We start from the raw sequence: 23,253 nt of genomic DNA, 5'->3' as shown, positions 1-23,253 counted from the left end.
TGTTTGACTATATTAAAATAATTAAATTTCTGAGTGGCTATTATGCCACCCTTCCACAAACCGTCATATGCAAACTGGCCTCGACTCTCTCAGCTTGGCTGCATTGCACCCTCTGCATAATCAGGTCAGATTTGAATTGTTCACTGTAGGCCAGTGTGTATTCTCATGTTCAGTCATGAGAAGCTGCTTTTACTATTAAACTACATTTTACCATATTTTCTTGATCCATGTTTCTAATTATAAAAAGTATATTGTCCTGTGACTTTCTTGCTTCTTTCTTTTTAAAGCCTGTCAAGACTCTTGAGGGTTAAAGAGCCAGAAAATACTTAACATGTCTTGTGGGAATGATGAAGTTATGGGATGAAGCATTTCCAGAACTGAGGATGTGGCTGTTTCCCAAGCTGCCTTCAGAATGTGGGTTAGAAGGGTGGAATTTGGCAGCTGGAAAGCATTGCTCACTCCTCTGAGAACTAGCCTTGGCTAGGTCACAGTGCCTTTGCCTCTAATTTCTCATTGGTCTAGTCTACCCCTGAGGGTGGGAAGGATATAAAGTGTGCAAGACTTAAAGAACTAAACAGACTGAAATGTATCAACCTAATATGCATTTCTTGATTATCTAATATGTACTAGGAACTATGTAAAGCACTAAACAATTAGAAAGATGGAAAACCCATAAGAGCCAATCAAGGAGCTCTCATCTTTTTTGAGGGGAGAGGGAGGTTAAGCAGGCATGTGCACAATTAACTGTAATCTAAGACAGGTAAGTGAATTTAGATGACCACCAAAATTCAATCAAAAAAAAGGAAGGCAATTCTGGAATCCTGTTGAACTGAAAACAGTTTTATAATTATTCTAAGAAGGCTGATTACTGGGGGTCGAACACATCAAGTAAAATTCTTACCCAGCCCATATCTTAACTGTAGAAGCTGTAACCAGTGCAGAAATCAACAGTGTGACGTAGCTGGTGAATTACCCTAGGTGTCTACATTGCCATTTATTTTTAAAATAAAAAACACTCCATTGCCCTCAAGTAGTCTATGCTTTTAGGGTCCTAATAAGTATGTGTTTGGCAGCAGACTCTAATTTCCCTTGGCTTGTTTTTACAGGGTCCTCGTGGTCCTCAGGGAATGGATGGAGAACCAGGTGTTCCTGGTCAACCTGGTTCTCCAGGGCCTCCTGGACATCCATCCCACCCAGGACCAGATGGCATGAGTAGGGTGAGTGGTGTGCATTGTTCAGTGTTATGTAGGTAATACAATAAATTATTGAAGTAGTGTTATGTTCTTAATGTAATGTTATGATCTTAAATTGCGTCCATTGACTCTAATGCAAAACCGCCATGAATGATAAAACTAATAAATACACAGGAGATTGTTGAAAAATTCAAAGTAGCATTTATTTATTTATTTTTATTAAATCATAGCTGTGTACATTAATGTGATCATGGGGCACCATATCCTGGTTTCATAGACCGTTTGACACATTTTCATCACACTGGTTAACATAGTCTTCCTGGCATTTTCTTAGTTATTGTGCTAAGACATTTACCTTGCCCCAAATTATTTTTAGTTCTCATCATCAGTTCTTGACTCTGAATGTTGTTTCTTCGGTTAATTCTAAAAGACAACTGACATTGTTCCCCTTACAAATGGAGAAGAGAGAAATAGCTACTCTTCTGTTGTTCTCTAGACCAGAATGCTAATAAATCTGTATACTCTACCAAAGGTGTCCAACCTGGGGCCCGTGGGCCCACATGTGCCTTATCTCAGAACTGTTTTTTTCCCTATCAGTGGTGGCAGGTATCATGAAAATTATGCATGGACTTTTTTTTGCTCATCAGCTTTCATTAGTGTCTGTGTATTTAACATGGGGTCCATGAAAACTCTTCTTCCTTCAATGTGGCCCAGAGAGCCAAAAGTTTAGACACCCCTGCAAAAGAGGATGACATATCCATGATCATTTATATGAGAAGTCTATTTATAGGTGCTAAAAATGCCAACTAACTATATGCTCAATTTTAGTTTCCTACTTGAAGTAAAATAAGCAAATATATTCCTATATCTGCTCTTTGGATTGTTATCAGCAAACTCATGGGATTTATGAGTACAGAGATAGCTGAAGATGCTGAGGTTTTGGTTCCAGACCAACTCAATAAAGCAAAATAGCAGAATAAAGTGAGTCATGTGAAATTTTTGGTTTTCCAGTATCTATAAAAGCTTTTTTTACCCTATACTCTAGTCTAGAGATGTCCAACCTGTGGCCCATGGACACATGCTGATTATGCGAGAACTGTTTTACTCAGCTGTGGTGGCAGATGTCACGAAAAGTATGCATTGACTTTTTTTTTTTGGCTGATCAGCTTTTGTTAGTGTTCATGTATTTACTGTCTGCTCCAAGGCAACTCTTCTTCCAATGTACGGCAGAACAAAACAAACAAACAAACAAACAAACAAAACCTTGACACTCCTACAAGTCTAGTCTATTAACTGTGCAATAGTTTTATGACTAAGAAACAGTGTACATACCTTAATTAAGAAAAAATTTTATTGCTAAAAATTGCTAACAATCATCTGAGTCTTCAATAAGTCACAATCTTTTTGCTAGTAGAAAGTCTTGACTCAATGTCAATGGCTGCTGAATGATCAAGGTGATGGATATTGAAGGTTGTAGTGGCTGTGGCAGTTTCTTAAAGTAAGACAATAAAGTTTGTCACATAAATTGAAACTTCCTTTTGTGAAATATTTTTCTGTTGCATGCACTGCTACATGATAGCACTTTAACCACAGTAGAACTTTCAAAATTGGAATCAATCCTCTCAAATTCTGCGGCTGCTTTGTGAACTAAGTTTATAGAATATTCTAAATCCTTTGTTGTCACTTCAGTAATGTTCACAGATCTTCACCAGGAGTAGATTCTATCTTAAGAAACAACTTTCTCCGCTCCTTCCTAAGAAGCAGCTCCTTTATCTATTAAGGTTTTCTCATGCCATGCCAGCAATTCAGTCACATCTTCAGGCTCTACTTCTAATTCTAGTTCTCTTGCTGTTTCTACCACCTCTATAGTTAGTTCTTTCTCCACTGAAATCTTGAACCCTTCAAATTCATCCACGAGGGTTGGAAATAACTTCTTCCAAACTCCTATTAATGTTGATATTTTGACCTCCTTCCATAGATCAAGAATGTTATTAACAGCATCCAGAATGGTGAATCCTTTCCAAGAGATTTTTAATTTACTCTGCCCAAAGAAATCACCATCTATGGTAGCTATAGTCTTACTAAAGGTATATTTTAAAGAATAACATTAGAAAGTTGAAATTGTTCCTTGATCCATGGGCTACGGAATGGATGTTGTATTAGCAGGTTTGAAAAAAATATTAATCTCCTTATACTTGGTATATCTCTATCACAGCTCTTGGGTGACCTGGTGCATTGTTGATGAGCAGTAATATATTGAAAGGAAATTCTTTCTGAGGAAAAGGTATCAACTATGGGCTTAAAATCATTCAGTAAACCATGTTGTAAACAGATGTGCCAACATACAGGTTTTGTTGTTTCATTTAGAGAGTACAGGCAGAGTAGAAACAGCATAATTCTTGTGGATCCTTAAATTTTTGGAATAGCAAATGGACGTTGGCTTCATTTATAATCACCAGCTGCATTACCCCCTAACAAAACCATCATCCTGTCCCTGGAAGCTTTCAAGCCATGCATTGACTTTTCTGTAGCTATGAAAATCCTAGACAACATCTTCTTCCAATATAATACTGTTTCATTAACATCGGAAATTTGTTGTTTAGTGTACCCACCTTCACCAATGATCTTAGCGAGATATTCTGAATAATTTGCAGTAGCTTCCACATCAGCATTGGCTGCTTCACCTTGTACTTTGATATCATAGAGAGAGCTTTTTTCTTTAAACCTCATGAACCAATTTCTGCTAGCTTCCAACTTCTCTTTTGCTGCTTCTTTACCTGTCTCGGCCTTCACAGAATTGAAGAGTTAGGGCCTTCCTCTGGAGTGGACTCTGGTGCCACGGAATCTTGTGGCTGGTTTGATCTTCTATTCATACTACTAAAACTTTGTCCATATCTGCAAAACTCTGTTTTGCTTTGTTATCATTTGTGTGTTCTCTAGAGTAGCACTTTTAATTTTCTTTAAGAACTATTTTTTTACATTCACAACTTGGCTAGATATTTGGCACAAGAGGCTTAACTTCTGACCTATCTTGGCTTTCAACATGTCTTTTTCACTAAGCTTAATCATTTCTAGCTTCTGCTTTAGGGAAAGAGATATGCAACTCTTGCTTTCACTTGGATACTTACAGGCATTGTAGGATCCCTAGCCTATTTTCGATATTGTTTGTCTCAGAAAATAGGGAAGCCTGAAAAGAGAGAGTAAGATAGAGACAGAGAGAAACAGTGGGTAGGTGAGACAGTCAGAACACACTGTGTTTATCTATGAGGTCACTGTCTTGTCTGGGTGTGGTTTGTGGTAAAATTGCTATAGTCGTATCAAAGATCACTATAACATTTTAAATAATAATAAAAATATTTGAAATATTGTGAGCACATGGGATTGCAAAAAAGGCACCAATAGACTTACTGGATGCGGGATCAACCCCAAACTTCCATTTGTAGTATTTGTGAAGTGCAATGAAATGAGCTCTGCCAGTAGGTTGATAGCATAAGAAGTGAATATGTGGAATCTGAAATGGATTTTTGTTTTACAATAGTTCATTCATGTTTCTCAGCTGATTTTAGAAGAAAGTGTTAATTATTTTTTGAAAAATATATGTCTTTTTGGCCAGGTGTGGTGGCTCATGCCTGTAATCCTAGCAGTTCGGGGTGCTAAGGCAGGATAATAGCTTGAGGCCAAGATTTGGAGATCAGCTTGAACAAGAGCCAGACCACATCTTTACAAAACATAGAAAAATTAGCTGAACGTGGTGGTACATGCCTATAGTTCCAGCTATTTGGAGGGTGTGGCAAGAGGATGGTTTGAGCCCACGAGTTTAAGGTTGCTATGAGCTATGGTGATGCCACCAAACTCTAGCCTAGAAGACAGAATGAAATCTTGTCTCAAAAAATAAGATAAAATAAAATAAAATAAAGTACATATTTTTTATCCTTACAATTTAGTCCATTTGATTACTAGGGCTTTTTCATTATGAAAGAGAATACATAAAATTATTCCCAATTCTTGAGACATGTAGGGATTCAATGAAAGAACTGTAAAATGATTATCAACTAACATACACAATTTAAAGTTTACTGGCCATGAACAAAGAAAAAAAGAATATCATGTAAAAAAAAGAAGTCTGAAATGAAATCTAGAATCTTTAAGACAAATGTTTCTGAAGAAATCTTTTAGGCTTTTTTTCAAATGTGAGTCATGCTCTATGGGAGGAAATCAGTTAAAGAGATTTAAACCTGAAATCAAATTAGACTAAGTACTTAATCAAAATGACCCCTGGTTTTATCAATTCTCAGACATTTGTCCCATTGCAGCAGTTCTGAATGCTGAAGCAACATATTTGTGAAATATTCCGGGTGGGAATGGTCAACTAAAAACAACTTGGACCTTTTTCAATGCTTGAAATGATTCTCAGAAGAGTCATTCTATAAGAATTCCAGAAAGTGTACATTTCTCAGTCTAAAAAGTGTGATGAGTGTCTTTTACTGTGGAAATAATGTCGACATTTCTTTCACAGCCATTTTCTGCTCAGATGGCTGGATTGGATGAAAAATCTGGACTTGGGAGTCAAGTAGGACTGATGCCTGGCTCTGTGGTAAGCCTGAGTTAATCCAAGTATTTGAAGGAAAATAATTATAAAAAGAGAAGTTTGGGTTAGATAGTAAAAAAATAGCATGTGTCTTGTTAAACACATCTATCGATTCACTCAATGATCATCAAACCTTCCTGCGTACCAGTTAAAAGACCAGTGATGTTCCCTTTGTAACCAGGCAAAATATTTGTTTACATTAATAAAGGACTGTCTGTATATTTCCCTTAAGACTTGAAGAAAATAAAGGTTTTCAAAACATTTAACCACTACTGTAGCAACAAAACCTAAACTTTTATAAATTAAAAACTAACTTTCTGATGGTGCTCTTAGTGATTTTGCTAGATAGTGATTTGGCAAAATTTTGAAATGAGATGTTTTGCTAATTTCATTTTTATCATTTTATAGTTGATACTCTCTGACTGCTTGATTTCACCAACTCAAAGGTTTCCTGGTTGGGCCTTCTCATCTTTTCTGTCCTCTTTGAAATTGCCTCAATAGTAAAAAGAGTCCTGTTTTTTTTCCTAGGCAAGTACTTTAACATTTAGAGCAACATTGTTCTACTGAATGAATTAATACTTTTCAGATCATTTTTCCATGCTTTTTTGCTTATAACATCATTCAAAAGCATTCTAGATAAATGACATTGGCAGCAGTAAGAAGTGTAAAATCAAACCTCATCATCACCCCTCTTACCCATCCCTAAGACCAAACTTATGATTATCTTAAACATTGTATTATCTTTTAAGTTATTATTAGTATGACATCATGTAATGATTATCTTGGAATATTTCTTCTGAGTTTTTATCCATTTGGAGTTTAAATTATGTGTTTATTTTTTTATTTTTATTTTTTATTAAATCATAGCTATATACATTAATGCAATCATGGGGCACCATACACTGGTTTTATAGACCATTTGACATACCTTCATCACACTGGTTAACATAGCTTTCCTGGCATTTTCTTAGTTATTGTGTTAAGACATTTATATTCTACATTTACTAAGTTTCACATGTACCCTTATAAGATGCACCGCAGGTGTAATCCCACTAATCACCCTCCCTCTGCCCATCGTTCCCCTCCCTCCACTTCCTCTCCCTCTTCCCCATATTCTTAGGTTATAACTGGGTTATAGCTTTCATGTGAAAGCCATAAATTAGTTTCATAGTAGGGCTGAGTACATTGGGTACTTTTTCTTCCATTCTTGATATACTTTCCTAAGAAGAATATGTTCCAGCTCCATCCAGGTAAACATGAAAGAGGTAAAGTCTCCATCTTTCTTTAAGGCTGCATAATATTCCATGGTGTACATATACCACAATTTATTAATCCATTCGTGGATCGATGGGCACTTGGGCTTTTTCCATGACTTAGCAATTATGAATTGGGCTGCAGTAAACATTCTGGTACAAATTATCTTTGTTATAATGTGATTTTTGGTCTTCTGGGTATATACCTAGTAGAGGAATTATAGGATTGAATGGCAGATCTATTTTTAGATCTCTAAATGTTCTCCAAACATCTTTCCAAAAGGAATGTATCAATTTGCATTCCTACCAGCAGTGTAGAAGTGTTCCCTTTTCTCCACTTCTATACCAACATCTCTGGTCTTTGGATTTTGTGATATGGGTTAATGTTACTGGAGTTAGATGATATCTCAAAGTAGTTTTGATTTGCATTTTTCTGATGATTAAGGATGATGAGCATTTTTTCATATGTCTGTAGGCCATGCGCCTGTCTTCTTCAGAGAAGTTTCTCTTCAAGTCCCTTGCCCAGCCTGCGATGGGATCACTTGATCTTTTCTTGCTTATACGTTTGAGTTCTCTGTGGATTCTGGTTATTAAACCTTTGTTGGGGACATAACCTGCAAATATCTTCTCCCATTCTGAGGGCTGTCTGCTTTCTTTACTTACTGTGTTCTTGGCTGTGCAGAAGGTTTTTAGTTTGATCAGGTCCCAGTAGTGTATTTTTGAAGCTCCTTCAATTGCCCAGGGGGTCCTCCTCATAAAATACTCACCCAGACCGATTTCTTCAAGAGTTTTCCCTGCACTCTCTTCTAATATTTTTATAGTTTCATGTCTTAAGTTTAAATCTTTAATCCAGTGAGAGTCTATCTTAGTTAATGGTGAAAAGTGTGGGTCCAGTTTCAGTCTTCTACAGGTTGCCAGCCAGTTCACCCAGCACCATTTGTTAAATAGGGAATGTTTTCCCCACAAAATGTTTTTAATTGGCTTGTTAAAGATCAAATAACGGTAAGTAGCTGGGTTCATCTCTTGGTTTTCTATTGTTCCATACATCTACGTCTCTGTTTTTGTGCCAGTACCATGCTGTTTTGATCGCTATCAATTTATAGTATAGTCTGAGGTCTGGTAGCATGATTCCTCCTGCTTTGTTTTTATTTCTGAGTAATGTCTTGGCTATTCGAGGTTTTTTCTGATTCCATATAAAACAAAGTATTATTTTTTCAAGATCTTTAAAGTATGACAGTGGAGCTTTAATAGGGATTGCATTAAAATTGTATATTGCTTTGGGTAGTATGGATGTTTTAACAATGTTGATTCTTCCCAGTCATCAGCATGGTATGTTTTTCCATTTGTTAACATTTTCAGCTATTTCTTTTCTTAGAGTTTCATAGTTCCCTTTATAGAGATCTTTCACGTCCTTGTTAGATACTCCCAAATATTTCATCTTCTTTGGCACTACTGTGAATGGAATAGAGTCCAAAACCTTAATTTTCTTCCTAGCTAAAATATCTGATTCATTCAAAATACAAATTTAAGTTTTTTTGCCATAAGAATAAAGTTGTTTTTTTAAGTGTGGCACTTTAAAAATTATTGCAGATATATATAAACAGATTTTCTAGAAGTGCATTTTTCTTTTTTTCCCTTCATGAGGCCTTAGTGCAATGGTTCTCAACCTTCCTAATGTTGCGGCCCTTTAACACAGTTCCTGTGGGTTGCGACCCACAGGTTGAGAACCACTGCCTTAGTGTAATAACTTTATATTTAGATGGGAAAAGCCTGCGTGGATACTGTCCATGCATATTGTAAAGAAAAAAAAAAAGAAGGAAGGGAGGGAAGGAGGGAAGAAGGGAGGGAGGGAGGGAGAACCTAGAGAACTCAGTGCTCCAGATAATTTTAAATAGACAAAATAGCCATTATCGTTGATGGCTTTGTAAACTTTTAATTCAACATATTTATTTAAGTTATAAGAGTTATCTGCTGAAAAACTAAAGAATTAGATAGGCAGTTTAGTAATTACTTTGTGCTTGCCAGGATTTTTCTTTATTTGAATGTTCTGGTTTAGCAGAACTCCCTTTACATATGCGAGTGTTCTTGTCCTAAAGACTTTGGGTGTGTATAGACATATTGTTTACTTCTCTTCATGACACTGAGGATATGTTTAAAATCATCCCAAATGTTGCTGAAGCTTTAATCTCTTTTAATTCAGCTGCCTTCCAAATGAGTACAGATGGAAAATGTCATCATCCCTCTTGTTAAAGCTTTACTTTTCCAGATTCTAAAGCTGATTCAACACTTTTGAAATATTTGACCCAACTGTAATAAATGCTATGCATTTTTTAAATTTGTTTTTAAGGGTCCTGTTGGCCCAAGAGGACCACAAGGTTTACAAGGACAGCAAGTAAGTCTTTGCCATGGCTGCTTTTAGCCAACCTCAAAATTGTAGATCGTAATGCTCACTTTGAATAGGCTGTTTTAAATAATTTGAACAAGCTGTTTTAAATAATATAAATAGGCTGTTTTAAATAATTTAATTTAAATAATGTTACTTAGAAACATAAGCAATTTTTTTCCAAGTTTATTTATGGGACTAAATTTTTCATCATTTGAGTTCTTTATGTGGCTGACTTCCAATAACAAGAATTATGTGCCTTTGTTTCTGAAATAACAGATCATTACCTTATGTCATGAAAATTCTCACAGTTGATTATATGCCAAGTCTGAGGTTATGAAATCAGATCATAGAAGGCCATAACTATGTGGTATTATTAGAAGTAAAAGTCAAAGTGATTACTCCATAGAATCTTTAGAAAGAATATAACAACATATACTTTCTTTTTTATACCTATAAAATCTAACACAGTGGTAACGTAGAGTTATTTTATCTTTTGTGGCAATTTAATAGGCATTATGAAAGAATTTTTCTTTCAAGAAAGAAAATAATCTTCAGCTCAATCAAGGTTACCACACTGCCATTACCATGTGTGTGGAATTTTTACTTCAAACTATTAGTGAACAGAGAGCTAGTTGGTGATCATGGTGATGAGGAAGATGATGGTAACTACCAGTAGTTGAGAATTCACTCACTCTGTGCAGCGTTATTCTAGGTTCTTAACATGCATTAATCATCTAAAAACCCTTAACAGCCTAATGAAGTACCATTATCATTCTCATTTTCAGATTAAGAATCTGAGTTATAAACAGATTAAGTAAATTGCCCAAAGTCACATACCTGGAAAGTGGCAGAATCACAAGTCTGAACAACTACACTGTGTATTGCTGAGAGAGGATTTGTTGTTCTGTTTTTCTTTGGTTTGTACATATAGTTTATTATCAACTATAGGGTGGTGCGGGACCTACAGGACCTCCTGGTGAGCCCGGTGAACCTGGACCAATGGTAAATGTCAAGTAAGCATGTAGACCCGGTTACACGTGAGTCCCCTGTCATAATGATCTCTAATAGTTATTTCTTTTACAAGGTCTTCTCTAATGTAGCAGGAAATAACCATCCAGTTTGGGAGTCCTACTCTATAGACTGTATTTAAGCTATATGTTTCTTGTGTCAGACTATTCAAAATGCTTTGAATACAGCCACTGGATAGTACTGAGATATTTGCACTTGTGCAATTAAACTTTTTTCTGTTGAGAACATGGTCTGAGGAATACAACACACAATTTAAAACCTTAATAAAACTGTTTTCTCTGATTTTTTATATGTTTCTTAACAATACTATGGGTTACACCATTGGCAGGTGGAGGTAAATATTCTTTATTTCATTTTGTTTTATTTTGTTGTTAGGGCCCACTTGGTGCACGTGGACCAGAGGGCCCTCCGGGGAAACCTGGGGAAGATGTAAGCTACTTTTCTTCATTTTGCTTTGAAGTTTTAAGGTGTCTAAGAAGGACCTAACAAGAATGTTCTGCATTAATTCTATTTCATTTCCCAACCTTCTAGCATTCATTAAATTTAGTATAAACCAGCGAACTCAGAATGCAATTCCACTAGGGCTCTTAATTTTGGTAGTGTTAAGTACTATCTCTGCCTGCATTCTGCAGGTTTTCCTGAAGCGTTCTTCATGAGATACTGGAATTGTTGTCCTAATAGCTACAACCTTTACTGGTGAAATCACCGAAAATCTCTGATGGCAATACATCATTATGAGGTCTTCATTAAATGGAATATTTTAAATATGTGAGTAGTATAGTGCCAGTATGGCTCCCCAGTGCTGAAAAGGTGATTTCTTTGATGGGATTTTTAATTAAAATTAGACTCAAATCCAGATTTTAACATTAAGATCATGCAGTCAGCGATCAGTGTGCAATGACAGATTTACTTCTCGAGAGTCTTTAGTTGTACCAAAGTTGAGAATGAAATTATGGGTAGGCCGTTAATTACCATGTGATACTAAACCAAGTAAATATTTTCTGTGAGTCATAAGATTTATTTGAGAAGATGACAATGAATTTGGCCATTGAGAAAATATCTCTGGTAGTTCACTTTTTATCACAAGGAAAGAAACAACCAGTAGTATTTAAAGAAAGAATGCTTGAATTCAGTGCCATGTGGTCTTACAGAATTTAATAGCATATGTGTATATGTAAATTTTGATGTTCGTGAAATGGTAAGCTAGATAAGACCAGGATAATTGTATCCATTTCTTCCTCTGGATAAATTAATGAAAGCATCACAAACTAACTTGCTAAAATAAGTTGATATAAGAATAGAACTTATTTATTTAGTTAGTTATTTTTATGCTGCTTCAAATACTGCACATGAACTTTTTAAAGAAAACCTTTTATCTGCAATTTATTTGTAATTTAGTCTCAGGAAAGAAACTTTTAATCTCTTTTTTGCCTCCTCCACCTCTTGCATTTTTTCATAAAGGGTGAAGCTGGTAGAAATGGAAATCCTGGTGAAGTGGGCTTTACAGGATCTCCGGTAAGTTTATACTTATCAACATAACATAAAGACAACTTCAAAGAATAAATAACATTATAATTAACTTGCAGTTCATCATATGCTCGTGATCTAGACATTAAGTAAATGTAAACAACCAAGCAATGTTCCCTTCGGTCACAAAAATGACACAGGATGTTTTGCTAGAGGGATAGCTAACTCCAATTCCCTGCCTTCCATTGGCACCATTAATTAAGGTTAACCTTCCTGAAGTCGGAGAATTATACAGTAACCTACCACTGTGCTCTCCAAACTGAGTGTCAAATTTTCAGGCAATTTAGAAAAGAAGAAAATGAGTCACCAGCCTGATTTATTCATATCTCAATCCTGTTTTATCTTTTTAAAATACTTTTAATATTTTTATTTTATATTGTGCCAAGTGTCTAAACAATACTTTGGAAGAAAAGTCTGTTGACTTGTTTTTATTAGCCAGGGAGCCTGGGACTCTAAATTGGGGAAAGGATGTCTCTTTGACAGGTCTTAAAGTTGGATGAAATTCTTGATTAATATTCTGGGCCCTAAAATTTTATGACAAGATATGCCAATTGCCAACCCTCCCAACACAGCTGTTTGCTCCTTCCCTGGCTCACTAACAGGGTAGGTCTCTGGCAACCTACAGCACCACACTTCAGGACCCGGGTCGTTTCTCATACTTTAAACTCACCTGTCTTTTGTCACTCACATTACTTTTTTGAGCCCTTTCCTAGATTGTGCTACACAGGAAATGGGGAGAAATTAGAGGAGCAAAAATGTTTCTCAAACATTCCTATTTGTTGTGTTTCTCCTCCTCAACAGCCCCTAAATATTCAGCCTCTTAATTACTGTGTTTCCTATAACTTTCTAATGTTTTTTATAACTCGGCACAGCCACAGTACTACATTACTCTCTGTTTACTTCCTGAAAAGTCAATGCTAAGACTTTGTAAAAAAACAAATGACTGCTTATCTTTTATGGGAATATATAGGACACTAAGGATTATTTACTTTCAAAAAAAAAAACAAAAAAAAAAAACAGTCCCCCAGATCCCTGCTCTCTTTCCTTTCCTTCCTCACAAGCCTGGGAGCCATGGCAGACAAAGGCATGAGGTTTAGTCATTAGCACAGATGTCCTTTTCAACCAAGCTGGGCTTGAACCTCCTGTGTCCTGCTGTACTTCTGCATATACTCACAGTGTGGGCCTCCGTGGGAGGAAAGGTGCCCTGCCAGCACATTCCAGATGCTCTCTGAAAGCTCAGTGCAGTGTGTGACTGTGCTCTAATGACAGTCCTGGGTCAGCAGAATAAGAATTTTTTATGAGCATCAGGACATCTGGTTCATTTTCCTGTTATATTAGGAATACGTAATCACACAAGAATTTCCCTTGCAGACCGTAAAAGCTGAAGTTAACTGATTATTTGAAATAACATAGCTCAGTTATTCCCCTATAGGCTTAGATGGGTGTGTATTGAGTTGCCTGTTCAGGATGAAGAAGAGACAAATCTCAGTAGAATTGAGCATTTTATTTGAAAAACTTAAAGGAAGTTTTTGATGAGAACGAATTTCTAAGCAGGGTTATGTAAACAGAAGAATTAGCAGGACTTCATTTGTTCACAGAGCATGATTTGATGTATCAGTACCGTGATAACTCCCTAAACCACTAAAGAAATATTCTCCCCTCAAGAGGTCATAGAGGAATTACCGCTTTGATTTTACCATGTGAATTTCATTTTCAGCCATTTAGAAAGTAGCAAATGAAGCCTGTGATTTTCAGAGCAGAATGCTTTTGCCATTTGTGTAAGATGGTGCTGAGTCCATTAAGAAAGGATTAGGTGAAGTGCTATGAGAGTTAAAAATAGTGAATCATTTATTCATTCATTTACTTACCGAGTGATTATTGATTTAATGCCCACTAACTAGGCATAAGATTATGTGCTAGGATTTGGAGATTAATAATAATTGACAGCAATTGATAGCATTAGTCTATGTTGTCCAGGTGCTCAACATATTGATAACAGTGGTAATGGCATTGAATGCAAAAGCAAATTAATGTCAGCAATGAACATTTAAGTCAGTGGGCCATTATCTATTTTAAGAGAGTCAAAGGAAAATAATTCAAGCATGATTTTGATTTGATAGTCTATTGTATCTCTATTGGTTTTTAATTAACGTGCTTAGGTGAAAGATGCATGTAATTAGCATAAACTAAGAACTTACTGAGTCAAGAAATAAAGCCATTCACATATTTTCTGACTTTAATTTGTTATTTTATTTCCTCATTTTTAAATTTTAAACAACCATTAATCCGTACAACTTCTCCTAAACATTTCACTTAAAGATTTTTTTTCCCGGTGACATTATATTACTATCTTTACCCGCATATTCTTGCTGCCAATTTTCAAAGTTCAGAGAAAATAAACACTGGTTTGCTGCAAATGCATTTACTCTCTGTCACATATAAATTATAATATAAGGGGGGGTGGAAGCATATTTTCTTTTAAATTTCTCTCCAGAATTTTTTTCCCCCTGTGTTTCGGCCTAGTCAGTTCAGGCACTAATCGTATTGATTCATGGTGATGTTCTTGTTTGTTTTTCTGCTACTAATTATAACAGTATCATTTGAAAATTTGAAAATGTCATAAAATCAATACATGACATTAATCTGTATCTTCATATAATTCATTTTTCTGTTTCTAACAGCATGTGTACTTTGACATGTTCTGATCACCCTGGTGTATTTTGACAGACAAAACTATATCGCTTGATAACCTTCTTTAGTATGTGAATAGAAAACTGTATAGTATTTATTTTTGGGGAAAAAAAAATATTAACCTTAATGACTATAAAATGCCTTATCTAATTTTTCCCCCTAGGGAGCTCGAGGTTTTCCTGGGGCTCCTGGTCTTCCAGGCCTGAAGGGTCACCGAGTAAGTTCAATCCATTGTCATCCTCTTATATACTGTGGTCTACTGAGCAGGGTCCTCTGAGTGTTACCTCTAAGATGTGTACAGTTCCATTTGTCAGTTGTCAAATTGGCTGTGATTGCAGTAGTTACCTGTAGTTACTGAAATCACAGTGTCTTTTTAGATTTCCTTTGAATATAATTTGATTCTATAAAGAAGTTATTATAAGTTATTACTATGTGCCAGATACTGTGCTACAAAAGAGGATATGGTAATGAATGAGAAAAGTTTCTGGCCTACAGCTTCAGGTTAGTAAGGGATACAGATGAGAAAACAGGCAATTATTGTCTAGTGGAATGAGTGACATGATACAAGTAGACAGCAATTAGGTGCAGAAGGGGCCGAGTCCATCCACATGTGAAAGGTAATAGAATTTTTTTTAATAGCTGAAGATAATTAACATGGAATTATTGTACATTGTGCGCATACACAGAATCTGTATGTATATCTATCAGAAAGCGACAGTGTTCATCGGTGTACTCTAGCCTCTGTTTTGAGTAGCTCGGCTTCTGATTAGTATAGTTGTTGCCATACTAGTTGCAAATATTGTGAATATCACCCTATTTTATAACTATGTGAACTCTATTACTATTTGTTTCCTTTAAAGCTACTAGAAGTTTTTTAATTTGTAGCTATAGATTGAATTTCTGTGAAGTCACAAATATTTGAAATATGACAACATTGCAAATCAAAATGTTATTTAAAAGTGAGAACCTTTCTTTAATTTTCTCTGAATAAATCTTCCCAAAAGGTTGAGAATTTAAAAATATTTTGAGCAACAACTTTGAATTTGAGATTTCTCTTCATAAGGCATTTTCCATGAGCTTATTTTTGGTGCTCCTTGTATTTATTTGAGAATTGATAAAAGAAGACGCAAGTTCAAGTTTATATTTTTCTTCTCAGGGACACAAAGGTCTTGACGGCCCTAAAGGTGAAGTTGGAGCACTTGGTTCCAAGGTAATCGTATAGTACCTCAATGAAACCTCACTATAGCATTTTGACCTCCTTCAAGTGCCTATACATTTTTCAGAACTCCCTTAAATAATTTTGGAGGAAAGAGGGGTATAAATAAATGAATGGTTAGGTAAATAGTGTAATTTTTCATAGATGAGTGGCAATAGCTTTACCAGGCGAGGTGACGTGACCTTACTATGCCACCAAGAATCACCACCATGGCCTTGGGTTCTGCCAATGTAGGATAGATATTATCTTTAAATGAAGATGGCACTATGAATTCATCTTTTAAAAGATATTATCTTATTTTCATTAAAAATATCAGAGCAGTGCAGGCACAGTGGCTCATGCTATAATCCTAGCACTCTGGGAGGCTGAGGTAGGTGGATTGCTTGAGCTCAGGAGTTTGAGACCACCCTGAGCAAAAGTGAGACCCAATTTCTACTAAAAAAAAAAATAAATAAATTAGCCAGGCATGGTGGCACATGCCTGTCTAGTCCCACCTACTCGGGAGGCTAAGGTAAGATGGTCTCTTAAGCCCAATAGTTTGAGGTGGCTATGAGCTATGATGACGCCACAGCACTCTACCCAAGGCAAGGGAATGAGACTTTGTCTTTAAATAAATAAATGAATAAAAATGAAAATATCAGAGTGGTTTAGATAGTTCATTAGTACTGTTATGTATTACCTTTTAATACTAAAACCTTTTGGACATTGTTTTTTCTCAACATTTATTTATGTTCCTAGAAAGAGATAAAACATCAAGGAAGTATAGAGGAATTTTCAGTGGGAAGTATCATGAAGTATAAATGTGGAAAAATATTTGACATTAAAGGTTTTATTTCTAAGTCTCCTATAATGGATCTTAAGACAACATTATGGCCAATTTTAGCTTTGTAAAGTCTATTTGAGACATATCAGACATAGACATATAAGTACTTAATACTAATTATTATGGCTAGTTATGATAGTTTCTATCAATCTTGTTTAAATCCCCAATTTTATATTATACTTATTTCTATAGAAACTAAATTTTTATTGCATTTTGGGAAAAGACAATAAGGTAAAATTCTGAGATCCTTCATTGATATTACACCTTTCATATGTCCTCTGATAACGCGCCTTTAAAATTATACACATGTGGAACAAAGTGATATTTGTATCGGTTGTTGGTTTCTCCTACTGTAATGTTGTCTGATTTTTGCTTTAGGGTGAAGCTGGCCCTACTGGTCCAATGGGTGCTATGGGCCCTCTGGTATGCATCAATTTCCTTTTCTCGTATTTCTAAGATTATATTTCTTTGCCTTTTAAATTTTATTAAAAGAATGTTTAAATGAAAAAGAAAAAGACATGGAGAATACATGTTAGCTGGTGAAATAATCTTGATGACTAGTGAATAGACAGGATACCAAGAGAATTGAGCCCATGTAAAGAAAAAAGGATTTCTGTATTTTATTGTTTTTACTAACTGTTGAATGTCCTTATTCTTTTTTTATGTTCAGTGATCAACTCAGTATTATTGCAATTTCATACTATTAGAACTAGGTTAAAGGAAATTTATTTTTGTTAGAGATGGTAGATGGTAGAGATGAAGATGGTATCTTCATAGGTGGATAGTTTTTTAAATGCAAAATTTCCCTAGAAATACTACTGCTTAGTGACCAATTATATTGAGTTTCAATTGGATTAAATTGTATAGTCAAACTACCTATCCTTCAAATTAGATACTTCAAGAGATTGTTTTCCTCTCATCTATAGGGTCCAAGGGGAATGCCGGGAGAGAGAGGGAGACTTGGCCCACAGGGTGCTCCAGTGAGTATACCTGCTTTTATTTATACCGCCGAGATGTGTATTTTAAATCCTTTTTCAGATTTGCTTTACTTAATATGCCTTTTAAATGAGATTAAAAGTGCTATCACTTCTTAGCCTTTTGGCAAAGATCAAGTGTGGAGATTGACAGCATCAATCACCTACTTCTAAAATTTATTTTGGAATAAATTTAGGTTTATAGAAAAGTTGAAAATATAGTAGAAAACGTTTTTATATGCTCCTCTCCTGACTTTAATGTTAACATCTGATATAACCACGGTACATTTTGTTGCCTGCTTATTTTAATACAAAAATTAAGAAAATAATATAGTCCACAGAAAAACATGGAATTTGGAATATTACTAACAATGATAAGAATAGAAAACATGTATCAAGTACTATTATATGCCAATCAATTTTCCAAGCATTTTATTCATCATAATACTAAAAAGTGGAGACTATGAGTATACCCTTTTGAAAGAACTGAGCTTCCTAATTATCTATCTTTGATTTAATTGTATAGAATGAGAAATGCCCTTGGCAGCTGATTGTGTTCTTGAACAATTCAGGACTCTGACCATAACATAACAGACTTTCTAGGTTTGAAAATTCAACCTTCTCAAGAGCTCTTACATACACTTATCATTCAGTACCCGTCGGGATATTCAGCTTTTTCTTTTCTCCGATTGCAGGAGATAAGAATCTTTTAACATGTTGCTAAGGAGCCTTACCTTGGTGATTATTCTCCTTCAGCCTTTCAATGTTTTTCCCAGTAGATGCACTCTACAATACCCAGGCAATTTCATCAACTTTGTAATTGCTGTTTCCTCTCGAATTCCTGAGATAGTGCATTCCTGGCCCATTTCCTTACAGCATCTTAGTTCACCGTTGGAGGCAGTATTCACCATGTACCACCACAGCACGCCAAGGGTGATCCATACGCCATCTTCCATGCCCCATCTGTCACCATCTGACCAGTAGAGAACCCAGCTTAAAAATTCCATTTTAGAGTCTGTTTTCTTGTATTACTTCCGACGCCACATCTCCTGGAGTCTTAGATCAGGTTTCTTAGGAAACAGCCTCAGAGCAGTGACTTATATACAGTACAGGGAATGTACTAGGGAATGCTCTTAGAAACTACATTTCTGAAGGAATAAATGAAAGGAGCACAGTTTGCCTGAGGGAGAAACTGAATTGTGTTTCAATTACAACAGAGACCTCAGTCAATCTCAGGGGAACTATAGAGCTGGGTTGTCTCTTCAGATTTGTCTTAAACAAGGGACAATTTATGTTAGAAACTTTCCAATTTCACTCTTTTATTAGTTATTTTAAAGTGTTTTATTTAGTATATTTATTAGTTATTTTAAAGTATACCATAGTATACTTTTATTAGTTAGTATATTTATTAGTTATTTTAAAGTATACCATAACTTGTTTGAGGTGATTGATTAATACACATTGTAAGTCTGTATCAAAACATCACACATACCCTATGAATATATACAATTATTATTTACCCATAATTTAAAAATTTAAAATATTAAAATAAGGCCAGTCTTCTGTACCCTGCAATGGCTAGAGAAGGTGTACAACTTTGGGAAACCTATCTCCTTTTAGCTGAGGAATATTCCTGGAGGTCTTAACTGTGAGATCAGGAATTCCATCAATAGATGATACTTCGAACTAATAAAATGAATACTTCAGTCTCAAAGTGATATCTGGGTGGAACGCACAGAATTCACCACCAGTTTAATTTCTATAGGTGTATATTTTATTTTTTCTTTGTTTTTATAAGGAAGACTTTCCTCCTCTGTCTTAATCTGGCTGTTAAGAAAATTGAGGTGTTTGAATTTTCATTGTCTCTGAGCTCAGACTATAGCAGGTGATACATTAAAGTAAGAAGAATAATTTAATCTGTTACATTTTTATTTCTTATTGATCTAAGGATGGATGTGTTTGTTACTACCTTAACAATTTTGTGCAAATGTGTATTTTTATTCCCATTAACCAAATGAAGATTGTTGTCAGTTAACCTTGATATTATTATTCAAATTTTAACATAGGAATTTTTTATAAAACTGATGAATTATGGGAACATAAGGTATGAAAGGTAATCTTACTCTATTTTGCCTTTCTTTGTTCTAATTAGGGACAACGAGGTGCACATGGTATGCCAGGAAAACCTGGACCAATGGTGAGCTGTATTAGTTTCATATTAATTAATTAATTAATTTATTTGTTCTTTCATTTGTACATTCATAAACATTTACAGAGCACTTATAGGCATTTGACTAAAAATCTGATAAAAAGCCATTACTTGTTGTTTAAAAGTGTTCTATTGAAAGATAAATGAATTAAGATAGTTAATATTATTGCTAATTGCTACAGTATAGAATACAACTGGGGGTCTGGGAATAAAGAAGAGGAGGTGCCTAAACCCAATGGAAGATGGAGATCAAAGAAGTCTTAAAAAGGAGTAGGTTTCAAACCAAGTCTTGAAAGATGATTACCTAAAATGGGAATAATTAAAAATTATAAAGACCTAAACTAAAGTTATCACAGTGGCAGTGGAGACAGGTTGTGTATTAATGAGCTAGGAAACTCTAATGGATGTGGCCGAGTAGATTTCTGGTTAAAGGAGTTTGGTGGGTGTCATAATTTATCTGAAATTGGAAATACAGAAACAAAAATAGGTTCTTACTTCTGGGTTTGAGTTTAGAATGGGAAGAAATGAGTTCAATTTTGTGATAGGATATTCCAGAATGGAGCTCTGGGTAGAAATTTGAATTGCAAATATAGATTTGGGCATTTTTAATATATAGGCAATAAATGAAGCCTCCAGAATAGAAGTGTAACATGGAATGAGAAACAATGGTTTCTCAGGTTGTGATGTTTTTGTACACTGTGCTTTTTTGTGCCCAGTATTGACAATGTATTTTGCTCCAGACAATGTTATACTATTTCATAGGTTATCCCCGTAAATTATATGTATAAGCCTTTAACTCACATTTGAGTATAAAAATCTGAACATTTGTTTAGCTACTGGTAGTAGATTATAAACAAATGCAAAATTTTTCAGTTTGATTTCTTGCTAACGTATTACCCCTTTTCTCTTTCCCTGACTTGCATTAGTTCTCCCACATGTGTAACAGCAATTGTTGCTCATTAATTGATGGGTTACCCAAAGACATAAAGGGTCCTAAAAGAACTGTGAAGATAAAGTAGATTATAGTTATAGCCAGTGGCATAAATCAAAGTCTCTACTATTATTTTGTCAAGGTTACTTAAATTATATCTGCGCAAGCTAAACAAAATAAATATATTAAAATAGACTAAAGGCATAGGTTACTTATTTTCTGAGCTGTAAAGCAATTGATCTATACATGTGCTTTCCATATCAAATTATGCAACTTTAATAGTGCCCTGATTTTCAAAAAGAAAATATAAAGATATATAGAAGAAATTATTCCATATATGATTGTAACTGGTTCCTAGTAAAATGTACATACTAAATAGCGTAGGCGTCATCTAGTAAACTTTATGTGTTACTCATGAAACAGTGGCTCTTGACTTGGGCTGTTGCTTTTAAAAATATTGATACCCAAATCAACTGAAAACATAATCTCTAGAGGTGAACTCAGAAATCAGTATTTTTTAAAGGTTTACAGGTGATTTCACAGCATCTATGTTGATAACTGTTGCATGAAACAAAAAAGTAGTGTTTTATAAATACACAAATGTATTTATAAAATGTTTTCCATAGCCATGTTTTTGTCATTTGAATTTTGTAACGATTGAGCACAAAGATGGTGGTGGAAATGCTCCCCAAAAAATAGTGGAAAAATTTTATCTTGTTGAAACAGCAAAAGTTGTGTCATGTCCACCAAGTATATTGGGCTAAGAAAACACCATGGAAAGAAAATCTTACGGGGGTGGTGGGGTGGAGAATATTCGTGATTGACATGAGCCAACTGAAACAATACAAAAGTAAAAAATTAAAGCTTTTAGTTTTTCCACATGCCAAAAGTAGAACATAATTATAGTAACTGAAATTATTTTCCCCAATGATCTTTTCTCCCTTTTTCCCCCATGAGAAGGAAGCCCAATATAGGATAAAAAAAACAAGTATACTCGGAAAGGACTTATTAATTCAAAACTGGAGGAACTAAGATACAATCCTCAGAACCAGCGTAACTGAGAATAGAATTCCTGTTCCATTCATTTCTTTTAAATCTAGCCTTTAAATGAGTGTTACAAACTTTACATATGCTTTCTCAAATGTAGGATAGTGTAAATATCCACTGATTAATGCCTGAAAAAAAAAAAACTCTCTTAAATATTTAGGTAGTTCTTAAACATCATTTTTATAGAATGAAGCAGTAGATTTTGGTATACAGTATAATACAACTTTCTAGAAACGATGTCTTTTTTACTTGGTTAAAACATAATACACCTTTTAAAAGGCAATTGTTTTCAAACAATTTGTGTATGTCACTGACTGAATCTTGTATGCTACAATTGATTAGCCAATGCTCATGTTTAATACCACTGGATTTGTCTTTAAGCTCTACTTTAGATTAACGTTGGAAGGTAGTGATGATAAAATTGCTCTATTATCTTTGTGATTTTATAGTACAAAGTGGATTATTTCTACATATGTGTCAAAATACAAAATTATGCCAAAGACCAAACATAACATAATTAAATACTAATAAAATACACGTCTGATTAATTTTATCGTTTGTTTCATTAGGGCCCTCTTGGGATACCTGGCTCTGCTGGTTTTCCAGGAAATCCTGGAATGAAGGTAAGATTTTAATATATGCTATTTAACTCTGCTTGACTGTATGAGTCCCGAAGTGCAGACCAATATTACATTAATTGAAAAGTAAGGAAATTAACCGTTAACTAAAGAAAGACTCTAGGGTATACTTATTGTCCACTGTGATAGGGAGAAAAAGAAATGAAAAAATGAAATTAACTATATAAGAGATAATTAAAGCATAGTTATTTATATTTATACAACTGTAACATCAAAGAATCTGTTATGTTAGGAATCTTGACACCATTGAAACAGCTACAAGATAACAAGAGCTTTACACTGGATTGGAACCCGTTCTTGGATAGAGTGATAGGAGTAGTAAGCACTAGAATTTTCTAAATAATAGAACATTAAAATAAGTCAGAGGTTGTCCAAAGACTTTTCTTTCACACGATGCTTACCATCAGTCTGCACCCCACCCCTACCCCATTAAAGGAATGGGCAGGGAGGGTATTTGGCTGTCGTGTGGGAATGGATTAAAGTATTCTTTTGGGATAATTTGACATGTGTAGTGAATCACAATTTGAGATTTTTCTCAGTACTTTGGGAATGACAGTAGGAAGAAATTAAGATTATATTAGCTAAACCAGCGAATATACTTAAAACACTATATTTAAATGTTAAGCAACACATGTTTGATTACTTTTCATACCCACTTTCCCTTTGGCCATAATTTCTTCCTCTTAAAGAAGGAATTTACTCAACAAGATTTAGCTATACAAAAATGACCGTGGCCATGGGGTGTCAT

The 23,253-nt window shown here is 34.9% G+C and overlaps 1 protein-coding gene across 2 annotated transcripts in view; it reads left to right on the top strand.

Moving 5' to 3' along the window:
• The window catches only part of COL5A2 (collagen type V alpha 2 chain), a 245,639-nt gene that overhangs the window by 187,347 nt on the left and 35,039 nt on the right, over window positions 1–23,253 (top strand). For both annotated transcript variants that reach the window (XM_053597828.1, XM_053597827.1), the window contains 12 exons: window positions 1,107–1,217; window positions 5,710–5,787; window positions 9,382–9,426; window positions 10,369–10,422; window positions 10,825–10,878; window positions 11,911–11,964; window positions 14,831–14,884; window positions 15,824–15,877; window positions 17,085–17,129; window positions 17,633–17,686; window positions 19,833–19,877; window positions 22,437–22,490. In XM_053597828.1, the coding sequence (XP_053453803.1) occupies window positions 1,107–1,217; window positions 5,710–5,787; window positions 9,382–9,426; window positions 10,369–10,422; window positions 10,825–10,878; window positions 11,911–11,964; window positions 14,831–14,884; window positions 15,824–15,877; window positions 17,085–17,129; window positions 17,633–17,686; window positions 19,833–19,877; window positions 22,437–22,490 (702 nt within the window). The remainder of the gene's footprint in view (window positions 1–1,106; window positions 1,218–5,709; window positions 5,788–9,381; window positions 9,427–10,368; window positions 10,423–10,824; window positions 10,879–11,910; window positions 11,965–14,830; window positions 14,885–15,823; window positions 15,878–17,084; window positions 17,130–17,632; window positions 17,687–19,832; window positions 19,878–22,436; window positions 22,491–23,253) is intronic.

Source organism: Nycticebus coucang, chromosome 7 (genome assembly GCF_027406575.1).
Source record: "Nycticebus coucang isolate mNycCou1 chromosome 7, mNycCou1.pri, whole genome shotgun sequence".
In the NCBI taxonomy this organism is placed as follows: Eukaryota; Metazoa; Chordata; class Mammalia; order Primates; family Lorisidae; genus Nycticebus; species Nycticebus coucang.
The sequence above is the reverse complement of the archived record's forward strand: the minus strand, read 5'-3'. Positions and strand labels throughout refer to the sequence as shown.